Here is a 19,048-nt window from a genome sequence, read left to right as displayed (position 1 = left end):
TATCAAAAAGAACAATTTACACTACATTCACTTATTACTGTCAAGATATAGATTTTAGACTTTATAATGTTCATGATTTATGTTAAAAAAAAGATATTTTATTCAGATTGAGATTGAAAAGCAGAGTTCCTATTACACGGTGCGTGGGTCTTGCTTTCTTTTGCTTATATCGCGGATTTTATCATTTAATTTTATTGTGTAAAATCGAAAAGTACCTAAGCGTCTCTAAAGGCGATAATACGATTTTAATTGTACGGAAATGTAACTAATGCGATGATACGCTTTTGTGACAACCCTATTTCAATAAACCGCTGCAGGGGTCTGAGAATTTGAAAAAAAAAGTACTATATAACGATTGTAATCACTGTTTGTGTCAAAATATTTTAATTTAGAAACATAGTTACTTGACCTGACACCAAGCCCGCATGGGTTAATTAGTCATACCTATTTAACCTTCCTATACTCGCGCCAATTTTTGTAACACCCATACTCGCACACGGTGCCACATACCGATAGTTCTACGCCTACAACATTTTTTTTTATTATGGAGCTAAAAAAAGTACTATTAATATTTCAAAGTTTAGGATATAATGAAACAAAATAGTATAAATAATACTTAATTTATTCATTATTTTACTGACTTTCAGTCTATCACAAATCAGTCTTCGAATTTGAGATATTTTTCTTAAGTACTAGGAAAACAAAAATAAAATCTGTACTTCTTTTTAAAAACAAAATAATCATCTAAATAGTAGTAAGCAACATATCAAAGGACATATTTATCTATGTTTGACTTAGTTTTGACCCTCACCATAACAATCTTGGCATACAGTTAGAGAATGTTCCAAACAAAAGTATTTTTTGCAGTTGGCGTAGTTGTATCGGGCCTTGCGTTTTGTTTTGGATGAGCAGTATCCACAACGACCAATTTTATTATTGTTAACTGGTCCATCTAATTGGGGCGGGAACCAACGACGGAGTGTCATCACTGCGACGTCGGCGCCGAGGACACGGCGGAGCACACGCGCGCGGACTGTCCAGCGTGGAGTGGAGCGCTGTCGGCTTTAATCAGGGTCCATCTAATTGACATATTACGGCGAGCCTTGGCCTTATGGTTCTCGGCAAGGATGTAGTGAGAGCTCGACGAGTTTCGGATTGATCAGATCGTATGCTAAGCCTTCAAGAAAGATCCTACAGCTAATTTTCTTGATAAAGTTGTTGTTTAGGTATATTGTAAACGTATTTATATCCGCTACATTCATTAAACTATAAAATACCACCATTGACCATCTATACGACACATCTGTTTAAAAAAAAAACTTTAGCATTTAGACGACCGTTTGTTTTTTGACTACAGCAAACAGTAACTAAAATGTCTAAAAAAGCTTCCATTTCAATGTTGTCTCTATCGGTACAGTCTCTCTCTTGTGAAGTTAGGTTTTAGTCAGAACTCAATTCATCCAGCAGCAATCTGATTCGATCATCGTCCATTTTGATATAAATTATAATCTAAAAAGAATAAAAAATGGTCAAATTATAATACAGAGCAACAAACATACATATATATTAGTATATATACGTCATAAAGTATTCAAAGTTTGTAAAAAAATATGTAAATGCACTAAATATATTACATTAATACTTACACAAAAAATTGCACCTATACTCGCGTCGGTCTCTCGGACCAATTGGCGCCAAATGCTACAACATGTGAGCTTCGCACGAACGCGTGGCGTGCACTAAAATAAAGGTAGGAACAAATCCGGCAGCTAGCAAGGAATTCGACTTCTTAGGACATTTGTGCATAAAAATAATTACGAATATGTGTTTCGTCGGTCTCACAGACCAATGCGCGAGTATAGGAAGGTTAATTATATTTAATCTGGTGTGTGGTTACGGCAGTAAAGAATATAGCCACCCCCTCTTCCCGTGGGTGTCGTAAGAGGCGACTAAGGGTGTTATATACATGCTAGTCGATGGTTAAATATTGTCTACAGTTTATAGTTTGTGGTATGACATTAATCTAGAGACTTCGGCAGAACCACAGAGTGAGCACTGACTGAAATACATAAGAAAGGGACAACACGGTTCCACTTCCACCTTGGAACTTAAAAGCCGACTGGATGGGGATAAGTCTTCAGTGCAACAAAGACAGCCCTGCAGTCACCAACCCGCCTGCCCAGCGTGGTGACTATGGGCAACACACATTAGTTCACGCCATTTTTGGCGCGATATTGTTGAGGCCTAGAAGTGATGATAGTGATGAATTTACCAAAAAAAAAATAATACCGAGCAAAGCTCGGTCATCCAAATACTTATCTTTACAAATAGAAATGTGTCGTTAAATATGTTACAAATTTAACAAAACAAAAACAAACTTACCTTAAGAATAGCTGGACCAATTCTTGCCTATTTTTTTAACCGACTTCAAAAAAGGACGTTACTCAGTTCGATCGTATATATTTTTTTAATATATGTTCAGAGATAACCTTGTCGTTTATGAATCGATTTTGATAATTCTTTTTTTGTTGAAAACGAGATATCCCTGGTATGGTACCATAATAAGGAAACCAGGATCTGATGATGGCATCCCAGCAAAATCAAGGGAAACTCGAAAATCCGCGTAACTTATTACTGGGTGTACCGATTTTGATAATTTTCAATTTAATCGAAAGCCGATGTTTATCATGTAGTCACATTTAAATTTCATCGAGGTCTGATTACAACTTTTGGAGTAATCTTTGATAATGTGTATTTACTTGACTAATTTTTCGTCTCCCTACGTTGTATTACTTGTCGATATATTTGAAGTTGGTTTTTTTTCGTTTCCGTGCAAACACAATTATTATGTCAAGTAAGTTAGTTTATTTTTAGACAAGTACAGTTCCAGTAGTGTCCACAAATAATTCGATATTTTCTTCTCACAAACATTTAGTATGTTTGTGAGAAGAAAATAGCTAGACGTTTGCTTGCGGTACCTTATTATACGATACTCTATGTCTATAGTAACTGTGCTTTTACACGATTAGATTCGCAAACAAGCGTACGGCTCACCTGATGGTAAGCGATTTCGGTAGCCCTAAAGACGCCTGCAACACTACAAACATCGCAAGCGCATTGCCGACCCTATTCCCAATCCCCCCCGAGAGCTCTGGTCACCAAAATTTCATAAAACGTAACAATTGTTTCAAATATTAAGTGTTTGACAGTTTGGAGACAAGAAAACCTTTATCAAGTCAGCTAGTAATAAATAAAACATCCAAATATAAACTTTATTATTTAATCTTCTTATTATGCACAGAATTAGCAGTAATCGGAATTTGTGGATTAGCTTTATGTCATGAACCTTCCTTCAACTTGCCGTTCTCGTTGGCTTTCGTGATGCGTTCCATCACTTCGTGATTATACGTTGAATGTAACATCAACCCGAGAACACCGGCTCTGTAAAATATTACAAATAAAAGAATTCAAAAAAAGTATACAAAAATGTGAGGTGGTTGTTGTCAAACAAGCGTAAAGGTCCGCCTGACGGTAATCGCTTAACATCAGATGGGCCATAAGCTTGTTTGGGACCCTAGTAGTATAAAATAAAACTTTTCCGTGATTCATATGCTACAGCAGATACATACAGATATTTCGTGTATATTCGTAATACGATTATGTTAGTTATATACTCAGAAACTACTGAACCAATTTTTATCAAATTTTGTAAGCATCTGTAATTTGGTCCAACTTGGACGATAGGGTAGTTTTATCTCAATATTTGTTATTGCAAATTAAATGTTTATTTTTTAATATCATATCAAAAATGGACTGTTCCAGCGGGGATTGACCGCCGACTGACCGTGTCGGTGCTCTAGCCAATTAAGCTATGGAACGATGTACCACGGCGTGGCATCACAATGTGGCGCCACGGTCTCTTAGACCGAATATAAAATCATCATATCAAAATTTCGTTGTCGGTTTGGCATCTAAGTTGCACAGATATCCGGTAGATGTCGCCGTATTTCTATTTCTAAATTATGGATGGCGCGTTCGAATATAGAATTTACATATATTTAAATAAATTTTAATTACTGAGCCACAGCAACGCGTGGCTGGGTCCGCTAGCTCTATATAAAACATATACAGCTTTATATATTACATAGGTCTACATAGTATAGAAATAGGTATAACATAGCTATATAATAACATAGGTCTGCCGTAGCATATTTTTTTAAGATACCTGGAAGCCATAGCCAGTCTTATATTTCTTTCTTGTTCGACGAGTTCGTCTACTCTCAGCCATTGTCGGACCCTCTCCATGTCGATCTCGGCCCGTCTCAGCTTCTCCCACTGGTAGTGCTTGAGGCAGGACTTCTTAGGAGCGCGGCAAAACTCTCCTGTGGGTTCGAACACGTTCCTCACCAGAGGACACCCGCAGACGTCCGTATCGCTAACTTTTGGGTCTTTGAAATGTTCTGGGCACATTACCTGAGAAATTCAAACATTTTTTTATAATATAAATATGGTATAAATATAAAGTTTGGCTAGGATCATAGGGAGTGTATTATAAAATTATATATTACTAGCTGACCTGGCAAACTTCGTATCGCCTTATTTTTTTTCTTAAATATAATAATTACATATATCAAAACAAAATATACCCTATCTTTCAAGTTGGATCAAACTGCACACGGTGTGCAAATTTGATTAAAATCGGTTAATTAGTTCAAGAGTTCATCGCGGACAAACATTGTGACACGAGATTTATATATATTAAGATCTTCTCTACCCAAAATGGTCTTTGCGACGATAAGTAGGTGTCTTTGAAAAGAATAAGCGAGCTATCCTGCTATCGAGTGTCTCCTGCACTTACAGCTGTACATGTAAGTCCCACATATGTTTATCGTAAATTAGATATTTATGTTTTATTATAAAATTATAATGCCTCTTGTAAAATTTGCATCTAATTTTATTTTAGTTTTTCTTTTTTATTAAAACTAACATATAGTATGTTCGTAGTAAATACAAAACCACTATTATTAATATTGAATGTTTTAATAGCTCTGTGGATCTATTTACACAGCAATGACAAAATGTCAAAATAGCATTAGTAACAGTGACAACAATCTATAGACGATGCTAGCCATCTCTTTCTACATCAGTATGCGTTAATAACGTATTGTAGTTTATTTAATTTGAACCTTACCCGCAATCTCTTGCAATATGTGCCATTAACTGGATTGTAATAGTCACAGAACATGCTCTGTCCGTCGATACGTGTGCGATGTCTACTTCCGAAGGAGGCTTGAGCCTCGTACTTTATGAAACACTTCTCCATGTGTTTAACCGCTGTTCGGGAGTGGATCTCGTGCCCGCAGGTGATACAGTACATTGATGTTTCGTCATCTGCTTCCTGGTAATAACATTGATTTGTTATTGTTATACGTAAGCACACTGTATTGCTTAGATCACAAATCTATTGTAAAATCAGCTAATGTAATAAAAGATTTTTTTTTAAATATTACTTTTGTTTCACTGTTGAGATTTATATATTTAAAAGGTCTCCTTTTGTTCAAATTTAATTTATTCAATTAATAAAAATAAAAATGTATTAAACGTTTAATCACATTTCAATATAATAGACAAAACTGTATAAAAATTGATTTTAGGAGTTTACTCCTAAGAATCGATTTTCATATGAGGCCCCCGGTATGACAAAAATATGAGGAGTAAAATCTACTGTACGAATGATCTCGTCACGTTTCTCGTAACGCCAACTATCGCGCGCACCAGCAGCGCGTCCAGCTCGGCGTGCTGCCGGTCGAGCGCCCGCAGCGTCATCAATTATCAAGACCAGAACAAGCCGGTGGGGTCACTGACCTTCTCGTTCGTGGGCAGTATGGTCGCGGTTCGCGCGCGCGCCAGCAGCGCGTCCAGCTCGGCGTGCTGCCGGTCGAGCGCCCGCAGCGTCATCAATTATCAAGACCAGAACAAGCCGGTGGGGTCACTGACCTTCTCGTTCGTGGGCAGTATGGTCGCGGTTCGCGCGCGCGCCAGCAGCGCGTCCAGCTCGGCGTGCTGCCGGTCGAGCGCCCGCAGCGTCATCAATTATCAAGACCAGAACAAGCCGGTGGGGTCACTGACCTTCTCGTTCGTGGGCAGTATGGTCGCGGTTCGCGCGCGCGCCAGCAGCGCGTCCAGCTCGGCGTGCTGCCGGTCGAGCGCCCGCAGCGCCGCCTGCGCACGCGCCAGGCCCCCGCGCACCACCTCCAACGCCTTGCGGTTGCGCTGCTCCGCCACACATGCCGACAGTGACCACTCCTGGATACGCTGCGGCAGCACCTGACCGACACACGGTTTACGTTACGTTGACGTAATCTCTATCTATCTCTTTAAATCGGTATCACCCAGTAAGTGATGAGGAAACACGTAATAAAAAAAAAACAGTTGAATTGAGATCCTCCTCTTTTTTTAAAATTGATTAAAAAGTGTGGGTCAGCTCTGACATGCAACTGGAGTAATCCGAAATAATATTTTAAAATATAATTAATCTATTTTTCACAAGAGTGCGCTAATTCTAAGTGTTAGAGCCATGCCATGCACTTTATTTACTTGTGTGATTATTTAACCGTACCTGATATATCCTATTAGTTGCCAATCTCATACCACACTGAGTGGAACAGTATTTGGAACCATATTGAGCAGCTAAAGTACATTGAGGTCCATAGCACTGCCTTGGCTCGGCTGTTTGCAAGTGTGATATGGACTCTTCCGGCTCATACTCATTTTGACGTTCGTGATGCTTTTTCTTGATTCTATTTCCACTGCTAAATAGTTACAAAATTGATTAATGTCTCCAAAATATAAATATGTTATAAATTCTACATGTAAGAAACATTTTCTGTTTAAATGTATAAAATACAACAGCAGAAAGTTCACAATATTACATTGAAAAAGATAAATTCAACAAGATGCATTAAGAGCCATTTCACAATTTTACGCTCTGCAAGTTTAGGTAAATTTGATCGCATCGCGCGAGTCGTACGAGCCGCGCGATATTTGTGCTAGTAAGTATAGTGTGACAACCAAAAGACCATTTTGATCATATTCTAATGTATAATAAAAATTAATAACTATGGTATAAAATGTTTTTTACATAGTTAATTTGTTAAAAATTTCAAGTATGTTATATAACAACAGTAAATAAATTTAAAATAAAAATAAAAAATCAATTTTATGAAACATTTTTTTTTTTTAATTGATTTAGTTTTTTCAGTTTACGATTGAATCTAATATTTACGATATGAATAAAATAGCATTTTATGACATCGACACCGACAAACATATTAATTAACAAATAACAAGACAAACAGATTGAAATGCCTATTTGTATTGATAATGTAAGAAAAGAAAATTAAATTATACATTTGTTTACAGAAATTATCATTATATTATTTTACAGTCATTTTCGTAATATCTTTATTTTAGTTATATTTTATTATGAAAGTATCAAATGCGGTTTATCCGCTATAACAACAGGCGCTTGGCGCGTGTGAGCGAAAGAGACGGCTGCGCAGAATTTGGCGTGGACCTTACCTCTAAGAGCGCTAGCGCTCGACTGATTTACCGGGCTTGATGCGTGGCAATATATACTATCTTTTTATTATTTAATATAAAATGTATTAAAAATGATTACATCTTTTAATTATTTTTTTTTTTGTATTCCTTAATGATGTAAGTTTACTTTGATGAAGATAGTTCGTTAAAATTTCTTAGTTTACTAAGAAAAATATCGCTTTTAAAATTATACTTATTTGGAAAATATTCGTAACTTTAATTTTTTTTTTATCGATTAATAGAGATACAAATGGAATAAAACTCTGTGCTATTATTCAACAAAATTATATTCCACATATTACGTATTTTTTTAAAATGGTTTCAACGTAGAGGTTATTGAAAAGTAGGACTTCAAAGTATACATTGCGACCGTTTACCCGGGGAGGAGACTGATGAAAAGGTTAATAATTTTATACACATAATATAAATCAAAATTCTGATCTGACTATCGACTACAACAAAGGTTGCTCTACTATATTTCAAGAATATAAATTACATTATTGCATCCAACACTGAGATTTACGTCGTCAAAATATTACAATTTCGCGGATTGTTACCGATTTTTGTGAAATGGCTCTTAAATAAAACCCCTCATAGATATCTAAAAACAAAACTAAAAAAAAGGCAGTAGAATAAGCTCATCTACAGCTTATATTTGACATATTTTTATACACATAGCTTAAAGCTGGTATTCAGTATAATTTGTGATTAATTTAATGCCTTTTAACTGTATTATGAAGATACAATAAAGTGTAGATTATAATAATGTCTGCACTTAAGAAAAGAACCTAATTTATTCTTTACCTAGATACCCTGGACGTCTTCTTATTTTTGACACATAACCTCTGACGACATTTTAACTTTAACTTGTTGTTGCCACCATATTTGAACATATCTTCACAGGCTTCACAGCTAAAAAATATAAAACATTACTCATATAAAAAAAGAATTTCCAGTTATATCTGTCTACATAGATATATTTCAAATAAAATTTTATAATAATGAGAGCAAGGCAATGACATTTATTTCTTGATAATGTATTTTGTTAGTTGTAAGAATTTTAACTATAAGTTCGGCAAATAAAACATATAATAACTAATTTTAATAATAACTAAATATGCGTTTATTTCAAACAAATAACAACGGTTTTATAAAAACTTTCGCCTCTTTAGGTGATGAAAATTCTTTTCTTAAGTGACAATTACAGTATAAAATCAATATTCTGTCAAAATTTCAAACTTCATTATATAATCTAAATGTTAACATATTTGGACATTGCCTTGATAAATACATCAACAAATTCGTAACTCACTGTCCACAATCATTAGTCTGCATGCACCCAGAACAATTACCGCAACCATCTTTAACTGGCCTCTTAGAAGACTTATTCTCTGAATGATCCTTTTCTTTACGTTTCTTCTTTCTATCATCGCGACCTAAAATTATATCATGCATTTATAAACAGTTTTAACCATGTTAATGTTTTAATAAAAATCAACACTTTCTTCAGTAAGTAGGTAAATGGATACTTTTGATTTATTATATCAATGTTATCATAACATGCACATAGTCATCCCAACTGGACTTCAATAGAGAGAACCAGAACTCCTGGATAGGGTCAGTGGAAGGGTCAACAATGCATCTTCGATGCTTATAGTGTTGCATCTATAAGCTACAACTACTCACTATCAGTTGGGTCGTATACTTGTTTTCCACCCTACTTTCTTCATATAAAAAAAAGAGCAAAAGAAAATATGGTATACCAGTATGCCACAAAAATTACTTTTTTTAACCAAACTGAATAAGCTTATGAATGTCCAAGTACCTAACAGTAGTTGCTCTCATTATAAGAATAGCTATATACACAACTTTCAATATTTGTATATCAGTAGTACACCTTCTTTTCGTGTCCTTTGTTGTTGTCGTTCCCAAAGGTTGTCGGGAAGTGATAGCTCTTTTAGCAATAAAGATACATTTTATTCATTTATTTATTTTTTGTGTACAATAGACAATATTTGTGTTTGTTTGTATTTGTACACAGTACAAAGGACAATATAAAATACAATGTATACTTTAAAAAAAACATAAAATTCATAAATTATTAACAGCAGATACCTGAATCATTATCATGTTCTCTCTTTTGAGGTCTAAATCTTGTTTTAAGACTGGGATCTTCTTCTCGGCATCTATCACAAAAGTAATTCTTGATATACTTTGCCTCTCTTTCTGATATATTTATACAATCTCCATGGTACCACTCTTCACAAGCATCACAAGCTCTGCAACAGATAATTTTAAATATTAGAAAGCATGTTTAGAAGTTACTACTATGTTAAAAACTTTTTGTAAAATTAGAGCTTAAATTTATAAAAACTTACATCATAAAACGGGAACTGTCTGAGGAACGACAAATACAGTACGCCTGACCTGCTTGATTCAATAATGTTGTAATTTTGGACTGCCTTTCCGGGAGGTCAAATTGCTTTGCAATATCTGCCTTCTAAAACATTAAATAAAAAAATTCGACAATGTATTGTGGACTTACGTATAATACGTACCTTACAATTTTAATTTACTTAATACTTACACTCTGTTTGTACTTTTTATCTCCCATTTTTATAGCGTTGTGATGAGGAACGTTTTATAGAACGTTTACGATACGAACGTTTTACGATAGCACAAATAATGATAGTGCATCTAAAAAAATGTTTAATATACAAGTCCCAGTCCTTAATACTTATAACGCAAAATCTAAACCTATAATTCCTATTTGCCAAACACAAATCTTCACACGAAATACGAATCAGTAATCACACGTACGATCATAGAATACAACGCCAAACTGATTGACAACTGACAAGTACAAAAGAAACGCACCGATTTAACAGTGTATAAACCACGGTCTTAATCGACACGATTTTATATACAGGTCAGGAAACTAAGTCCAATTTCAATTGTGAGAGATTAGTACGATAATGGATAATGATTAATATCATAACTTTTCATTCGCGTCAACGCCGCTGTACATTAATTACTAGGTAAACATTGGTTACTGCTATCAATTATATAGAAAGCCTCGAATTATTTCCATTGATGTAACTAGTATCGTCAACTTTCAATTTTTATCAATTTTTGTTTTTATCTAATTTTTTTATGCTAATATGCTATTTAATGCTAAATTGTATAATTCTAAGAATGCGTAAATTGCAGCTGTGTGACTACAGCAGTTTAGAATATAGCCACCCCGTCTCTTCCCGTGGGTACGTAAGAGGCGACTAAGGGATAATAAAGTTTCATTACCAATTTACCATCGTGAAATTTGTGCAGTCGACAGATGGCGGGATAGCCATCCACTACTGGTTTTGAAATACACAGACCGAAGATCAGCAGCAGCGTCGTCGGTGCGATAAAGCCAGCACTGCAGTCGCCATCCCGCCTGCCCAGCGTGGTGACTAGGGGCAATAATCATGTACGTGCTAAAAATTTCGGCTCCTAGTTCTCGGCAGCCCCAATATTTCTGGCTGTTTTGGGGCCAAAATATTTGGCGCGATTGTCTTATTAAGGTGGGGCAACCTTGCCTCTACCGTTGCCACCACATTAATTCTAAATTCTATCCATCTATTATACTCTCTTCCATTAAGACCGTGCAATGATTAATATTTCTCACCTCAATGAGACCGGCAACCGCGCTATCTCCAATGCACTATGCTCCATACAGTGAAATTTTCGACTTTTCGACAACTTGACAGTACTTATCTGGGGGCACGGTAGTGCCCCCGCCAAGACGAGCCAAAAAAAAAAATAATAACGAAAAGCACTACCTATCTTTTCTCGAAGTGCTTCGTCGTTTTTTTGAACCCCCATAACTTGGGTTTGGATTATACTAGATAAACAAAATTCTCGGAATATAATGTCAATAGTGGACTTATTAAACATATAATGTTTCAATTACATAGCTCTTATACTTTAGATTTTATTGATATCTAAAAAACCCCGATTTCGTCACTCACTGATGATCATCAAAATTCTTAGAGTACTCCTGAAGTCCCAGAAAGCTGAAATTTGGTATGTAAGCTAGTATTAGTACACAAACAAGAAAAAAATTCTAAAACTTGGAACTTTTACCCCCCAACCCCTTAAACTAGGGGATGGAAGTTTGTATGAGACTTCCGCAAATTTTGATGCTAGAGGTCTGAAAATTGATATAGGGACTCCTTGTTATAAATAATAATAATAAAATACATAAAAAATAAAAATCGGTTATTAGTTTAGGTCGAAAATTTACATTGTGTAATTTTGGTATTTAAGTTTTGGCGGAGGTCCGTTTGCATATCAGTTCAACATAAAATCAAAAACAGCGTGCTTAAACCGAATATGGTGTAGATTGGATGATATTTGTGGTATAAAATGTGTCGGAGGTAAAATGCAGCTATAATATTGTCATAAGCAACTTACAAAAAGAAGTGAAATCCCACCAAAAACATTTTCATGTAAAATGTTGCCAAGACGAGATCATATGGCTCGCACTGTCAAAAAGTTATCAGATCTCATGTAGAGCCAAGCTTCTAACTCTACACGCCCTAACTCTACAAGCCCTAACTTCACAAACTCTACACCTTAGTCAAAATATGTGGCTTGGCCGTTTCGCTACCGTCACGTGGGCGTAAGGTGAAAATTTTTTTCACTGTTTTTTACTTTTCTGTCATACAATAGTTCTATTAAAGAAAAAATAAAAAGAAGAAGAATAATTGATATACATATAATACAAATAAAAATAAAAAGAGAAAATATATTTATATAAATGAGACAGGAAAGTCGTCATCTACAACATCGGCAGCAGGTAGTAACGAAACGGCCAAGCCACATATTTTGACTAAGGTGTAGAGTTTGTGAAGTTAGGGCTTGTAGAGTTAGGGCGTGTAGAGTTAGAAGCTTGGCTCTACATGAGATCTGATAACTTTTTGACAGTGCGAGCCATATGATCTCGTCTTGGCAACATTTTACATGAAAATGTTTTTGGTGGGATATATTATACTCTGCAGTGTCTGCTTGACAGTTGCTTGTTACCATAACAACAAATCTTGTTTACTTCTTATAGGTTCTTATAGGCTAGAAATAGAAATACAATTGTATCTATTTTCTAAACTACAATATCTACGATGGATAGTGAAGATACTCCTCAAATTATAACTCATATAGAACACAATATAAATCATTGCTTATTCGATTGTAAATGGATTCCATGTTCCGCTAAGTTTGTAGTAATCGGCTCTCTGCCAAAAGGAAGTGGTACGTTAGAAATTTTCGAAATAAACTCTGGAGAACTGAATAAGGTCAAGGATATTGAAAGACCAAATTCATTTAAATGTGGTACGTTTGGTGCCAGTAGCGATATTGAGAGAAGGCTTTCTACTGGTGATTTTAAGGGTACTTTAGAAATATGGTGTGTATTTTAAACTCTTCTTTAAAATAATGACTTATTTAATATTTCATATTACAACTTGCAAGCTATTTTACTTTACTTCTAGTATTGATTGACTAGCCCGGAGGCGCACTTTGTGACTAGCCTGATGGTGCAGGTTGTAGTGCTTTCTGTTCCACGGGTCGTGGGTTCGATTCCCGCCTGAGTCTGGGTGTAATATGTGTAATTATATATGTATTAGTGCTATGTATATTTATAAAAAAAAAAAATATTTAGCTATAATAGTCGGCTGTTACCTGTAACACAAGCATTAAGTTGATTAACATAGGAACAGATGACCGTGTGTGTAAATTATAAGATAAAAAAATTTATCCATAAATATTTTTACGTCCATATATTATAAGATGTTTATTATAATCTTATATAAATAAAAATAAATGCTGTTAAGCGCATAACTCAAGAATGACTTGATCAATTCGGCTAATTTATGTTTTTGCATGTTCCACACGGCCTACGGAAGGTTTTAATACTAAAAAAAAATTAAAAAAACATGTTTTACTATTAACTTTTAACAGAACAAAGTCTGTCCGGACAGCTAGTAATGTATATTTAAACTTATATTTATTTCGTTAAACTGTAGACTTATCATATTCTGTTTTATTTTCATTGCACTGAATATTACTTGATGTCTGGTGAATACTGTCCTTTTCCGCGATACTTTATAATGCTCAGTAAACGAACATTTAATCAAGTTATATCTACATGAAAATTGACATAATTATATGTTTATCCTTATTCAAATATGCTTATAAACGACCCTTATTATAATATAACTTTTCAGGGATTTAGAAAAAAGTTGCCAGGTCTATATAACAAAAGAACACACAGACATAATCAATTCCATTGATGGCATGGGGGGAAATAGCTTGAACTGTGGAGCACCAGAAATAGTCACAGGAAGCAGAGATGGTATAATCTTTGCCTATTTTCATTTGCTTTTATTACTAATATTCTTTAGTGATGATATTAAAATATTTTAAATGATAAATAAATAATAAATAATTTAGACTTAAAAGTCATGTTGTGCTAATGTTATTAAAAAACATCCATGGGCTCTAAATTACCCATTCTTTTTGTTTAAAAGTCATGCATCATGCTTATCTTAAAGGAGATTAATTAAACAAATTGCTTTAGATCAACAATCCTGTGACAGCTTCAGTTAATATTAGTAGAATATTCGATTATTTTTTGTCCAATGTCTGAAATATATGTTGTAGTTCGAATACATGTATTTATTTATTTATTTCCATAAATATTGCAGGCTTATTACCTAATGCGATAGTACATATAATACTAAAATATTGTAACTAAAACAACAACCAACCATAACATAAAATAAATAAAGCAGTATATGTAGTAGAAAAATATAACAAAATGAGCTACTTTATTATATAAAAGAAATACTTGCTATAAAGTGGACATTACAAAATATTTAAACAAAATTGAAATGATAATAAATGGAATTTAAAAGAAAAAATTGTTATTTCTTGAATTATACAGGACAATTATTGCTAAATTAATACAATAAAATAAATTATATATTATCAATAATATTAAAAAAATTTAAATATGTATTTTAGTGTATAACTATTCTGTACATATATTATATCTTTAAATGTAGTATCCTGTAAATAACATTTGTTATGTATATTATCAATTGTTAATAGAAATATTATTGTTAAAATTTATTGAGACATTTTAAAATTTGTTAAAGGTACGGTAAAAGTATGGGATCCACGTCAGAAAGGTAAACCTGTAGCTAATATGCAACCAGTCCAGGGTGAAACAAGACGTGACTGTTGGTCTGTAGCGTTCGGTAACTCTTATAATGATGCCGAGAGAGTAGTAGTGGCTGGCTATGATAATGGAGATCTGAAGATGTTTGATCTACGCACTATGTCTTTGAGATGGGAATGTAATTTAAAAAATGGGGTGCGTAAACATTTTTTCTTTATGTCCTTTAAATAATAAATATAATATTCATTGTTCAAGATTACATGTAAATAATTATGATGTTTCACACTCAACGGTGCCCAGTAAGAATTAGTTGTGTTTTGGTGGTTTGGAAATAAACAATATACAAGCACAAATACCCAGGGATCGAACTTGCGACCGTCAGCGGAACAGCCAATGCTGTAACCGCTACGCCAAAGCGTATAGCAGATTTTTGTAAGATAGGATTACATATATATTTTTAAAATTAAGTTAAACCTGAAATGAAGAACATTGTAACTAATGAAACAATGTTTTCTAATTATACCATCAAAATACTGAGGGGAAAAAAGGTATCTAAAGGTAAGGTAAGATCACAGCAAAATAATACTGTTTTCAAGCAGTATTGTGTTCCTGTTGGTGAGTAAGGTGACCAGAGCTCCTGGGGGGGATTGGGGATTGGGTCGGCAACGCGCTTGCGATGCTTCTGGTGTTGCAGGCGTCTATAAGCTACGGTAATCGCTTACCATCAGGTAAGCCGTACGCTTGTTTGCCGACCTAGTGACATAAAAAAAAAACTTTCAACCACTAGAACAATTTTTATATGAAAAAAATTTCATTGTAATTCAAGATAATTCAGATTTATGCTAAAAAAAACCGTAATTTAGGTTACGAAAATAATACATCATCTGGCCACATTTTTAACGTAATAAAATTGTAATACGCTCTCCTGAAAACTTAACAAAATAATATACAATGTTCTTCGTATCAGGTGTCGAAATGTCTTCCTAATTGATTTTTTATTATATGTTGTTCTAGGTATGTTCCACCGAGTTCGATCGTAAGGATATACCAATGAATAAACTTGTCGCAACAACATTAGAAGGCAAATTTCATGTTTTTGATTTAAGAACACAAAATCCTTCAAAAGGATTTGCTCAGGTAATAGAATATATTTTACTTTTATTAAATAAATTTATATCCTTTGTGGTTAAGGCATTAAGGGATAACACAGTTCCACTACCACCTTGAAACTAAAAAGACCGACTGAGCCTGAAGATGGGCAGCAGCGTCTTTGGTGCGACAAAGCCAGCCCTGCGGTCACCAATCCGCCTGCCGAACATGGTGACTATGGGCAAAACAGATGAGTTCGCTCCATTTGTGCGAACTTGTGGAAGCCTATGTCCAGCAGTGGACTGTATTAGACTGAACTGATGAATTAATTTAATATAAACAAAGTGATCCAGTGGATTAAACATACAAAACAATGCCAAAAGGTTGCCTGTTCTCAGTGATCCTCTCTACCTGGGGGTGATGGAGCGTTTGACATATACTTATTCATATTTGTATATCTTATTTATAACAAAAAAATATTATCAGTTGGTTGTTACCTGAAACAACCATAAGATACCTTAGGACGAGATCTAGGTACTGTGTTTGTAGGTATGGTAAAAATATTTTCTTAACATATTTATTTATTTATAATTATTTCATCGTCGCAGGTGCTGGAGAATTCATCAAAAAGTGGTACAATTTGGGTTGCGCGCCATGTTCCTCAAAATCGTGATATATTTGTAACATGCGCAGGAAATGGACAGGTTTCATTATGGAAATAGTAAGTCATGAGATTAATATTCAATTGTGTAAATTAAAAATGTGAATATTTTATAAGGTATGCTTTGTTGAGCCCTTGTAGCGGCACTTGCTGACCCTATCGCCAATCCCGCCCAGGAGCTCTGGTTACCAACAGGAACACAACAATGCTTGACAACAGTATTATTTAGCTGTGATCTTCTGTAAGGTCTACCCCAGTCGGGCTGATGCGATGCTTCTAGTGTTGCAGGCATCTTTAAGCTATGGTAGAAGCTTTTTTGCCGACCTAGTCGTATGGTATAAGGGAAAAAAACATTTATAAATTTAATTGCAATTAAACTTGCCATGTACTTTTCTTAGATAGATATATTGTTTTTTCTATTCCCAAATTATCTCAAAACATATTAAATCATATTTTAAATTTTAGTGAATATCCAGAACAGAGATGTCACGTGGATTCCCAAGGTGTCGCAGTAGGAGTCCCCGGCAAGCTTAAGAGATTACAACGTATGGTGATTAGTTCACAACCCATCAACTCTCTAGAGTGGAACAGAGATCATCTGGGACTTGCCATTGCCACCGCCTACGATCAATATGTTAGGGTCCTCGTTACAACTAAACTTAATTTACAGTGAATTTATTTATTTTTTAGACACGCAATCAAAGTTCTGTCAATAAGCAAGAATTTATTTTTCGTTGTAGCAATGCATAATTTAAGTAGTCATTAGCAATATAAAAAGATAGAGGATTGAGCACGGTCTTATACACAGGTTGTATAACTACAGCAGTGGGGATACGTCGGCATAATGGTTTACGCCCTCCAGAGGCATGACGATCGCTTGGTGTGCTGAGCAACGAAGACAAAATAGCATTCTGTCTCTTTTTCTACAACAAGTCACGCATTTATGTTTTAAAATATAACCAATTACAATGAAACGTCATTCAATATAACCAATTATAATGAAACGTCACTCAATATAACCAATTACAATGAAGCGTCACTCAACCAGCGTAAGCAGTGCGCACCCCACCAGTTGACCCCACTGAGCGATAGCAGTGACATACAGCGGTCTTGGCCCGAGCGAAAAGTTATGACATTATCGTGACTAATCTCTGACCATTGAAATTGGGCTTAGCTTCCTTACCTGTATATAAGACCGTGGGGTTGAGTTACCAACAAGTTGTTAAAAAAAAATACAAACTGTCATTAAAAAAGTGAAGATTGTAAACACCAAATTAAATATAAACCAAAATGCAATTTCACCAAGTCAGTTACAGAGTATTTGCATTGATTCGTTAAAAATCTGTTAGTCACCGGTCCTACAGACAAATGTGAGCTAAGGCCATCTTTAGGATATTTTTAAAGTTGATTGTACAGAATAAACACTAAAATGAACTTTAAAAAAAATAATTAGATTAATTTATATCGGTTTATGTTCCCTGAGATATGAAATAAGAGAAAAAGAAAATTTTAAAGTAAATTAGGATAATAGGGTTTAATTTCTGATAATGTCTTGTGTATATTTTTATTTGAAAAATAAAAGAACATGTCAATTTTCTAACTCAAAAGAGCGTTTTTATTAACCTAGCACTTATTATAAATAAAATTAAGGCTAGCATTCAGTTCTTATTTAGACTAACGTTAGAACAATTGATTCATCGTGCTCCTTAACTTGATTCGTATAATCTTTTATGACGAAATTAGTTAAAACTGCTCAAGATCATCGATCAAACGTCGCTACACTCTAGCACGACTCTCGAGACTGTAACGTAAAGTGTATCTTTACATAGCTCTGAAGAAACGATACACCGCATGGGCATATTACACACTTGTGTTACAATCTTGAAGTGCATACTTTAACATGTCATTCTAATAAAAAATAATGCTAATTATACCGAAACACGTCTGCAGTGGAACGTAATTTACAATACACATATCAAAGCATATATTATCTGTAGTTACGGGGTATTCGAAATTTAGCATACAATCCTTCGTTTGTCTGACGGTTATACTGTCTCAAATGAGAAAAAAAATATTCATATATGTTGTAGTAAAGAAAGAGATTACTTTTGTATTCCTAAAATCATAAGCAGAAATATTACAATAAATTCTAAAAGCCCTCTAATAAATCAATAGGTATGTCGGTCAATTTTTTTACAAATACGTTATTAAATCTCATTTCAAACTCTTTACTTCTAAATAAGTTTACGTTTATTTCTGCATACAGTTAATAATATGAACTCTTACTATAACAGACATATACATTTCTTGCGTTACTTTGACTCGAAGGCATGTTGTGTAATCACTAACTAGTGGATTCAAATTGTACAAAAACTAAATTTCTCGAATTTCGTAAGCTAATTTCACTACATCTATAAAACTTACATTATTTTTACAACTCTCCCGATACAGGCGAATAGATGCATAGATCGTGAACA

General features: G+C 34.4%; 2 protein-coding genes across 2 annotated transcripts; one reads left to right on the top strand and one right to left on the bottom strand.

The window, feature by feature from the left end:
• Nucleotides 1–3,266: 3,266 nt before the first annotated feature.
• Nucleotides 3,267–10,454, bottom strand: LOC123662060 (CXXC-type zinc finger protein 1-like). The gene is made up of 10 exons (XM_045596948.1): nt 10,190–10,454; nt 9,981–10,102; nt 9,718–9,881; nt 8,915–9,038; nt 8,407–8,514; nt 6,620–6,812; nt 6,130–6,327; nt 5,192–5,398; nt 4,226–4,473; nt 3,267–3,441 (listed from the first exon to the last, which is right to left on the bottom strand). The coding sequence occupies exons 1-10, from the start codon at nt 10,214–10,216 to the stop codon at nt 3,339–3,341; spliced, it is 1,494 nt and encodes a 497-aa protein (XP_045452904.1). The 5' UTR covers nt 10,217–10,454; the 3' UTR covers nt 3,267–3,338.
• A 2,194-nt stretch (nt 10,455–12,648) lies between these two features.
• Nucleotides 12,649–17,362, top strand: LOC123662004 (dynein axonemal assembly factor 10). Its single transcript, XM_045596903.1, has 6 exons — nt 12,649–13,045; nt 13,866–13,993; nt 14,799–15,016; nt 15,836–15,958; nt 16,519–16,631; nt 17,037–17,362. The coding sequence occupies exons 1-6, from the start codon at nt 12,762–12,764 to the stop codon at nt 17,242–17,244; spliced, it is 1,074 nt and encodes a 357-aa protein (XP_045452859.1). The 5' UTR covers nt 12,649–12,761; the 3' UTR covers nt 17,245–17,362.
• Nucleotides 17,363–19,048: the final 1,686 nt, after the last annotated feature.

The sequence above is a fragment of the Melitaea cinxia genome, chromosome 18, assembly GCF_905220565.1.
Source record: "Melitaea cinxia chromosome 18, ilMelCinx1.1, whole genome shotgun sequence".
Lineage (NCBI taxonomy): Eukaryota > Metazoa > Arthropoda > Insecta > Lepidoptera > Nymphalidae > Melitaea > Melitaea cinxia.
This window is presented reverse-complemented; position numbering and strand designations above follow the sequence as displayed.

Excerpts from the sequence above, each read along its gene's own strand:
- LOC123662060 (XM_045596948.1), bottom strand. The coding sequence starts at position 10,216 with ATGGGAGATAAAAAGTACAAACAGAGT. Across the intron at positions 8,515-8,914 it reads CAGACTAATGATTGTGGACA|CTGTGAAGCCTGTGAAGATA; the intron begins GTGAGTTACGAA and ends TATATTTTTTAG. Across the intron at positions 5,399-6,129 it reads TACTGCCCACGAACGAGAAG|GAAGCAGATGACGAAACATC; the intron begins GTCAGTGACCCC and ends TGTTATTACCAG.
- LOC123662004 (XM_045596903.1), top strand. The coding sequence starts at position 12,762 with ATGGATAGTGAAGATACTCCTCAAATTATAACTCATATAGAACACAAT. Across the intron at positions 13,046-13,865 it reads AAGGGTACTTTAGAAATATG|GGATTTAGAAAAAAGTTGCC; the intron begins GTGTGTATTTTA and ends ATAACTTTTCAG. Across the intron at positions 13,994-14,798 it reads AGTCACAGGAAGCAGAGATG|GTACGGTAAAAGTATGGGAT; the intron begins GTATAATCTTTG and ends AATTTGTTAAAG.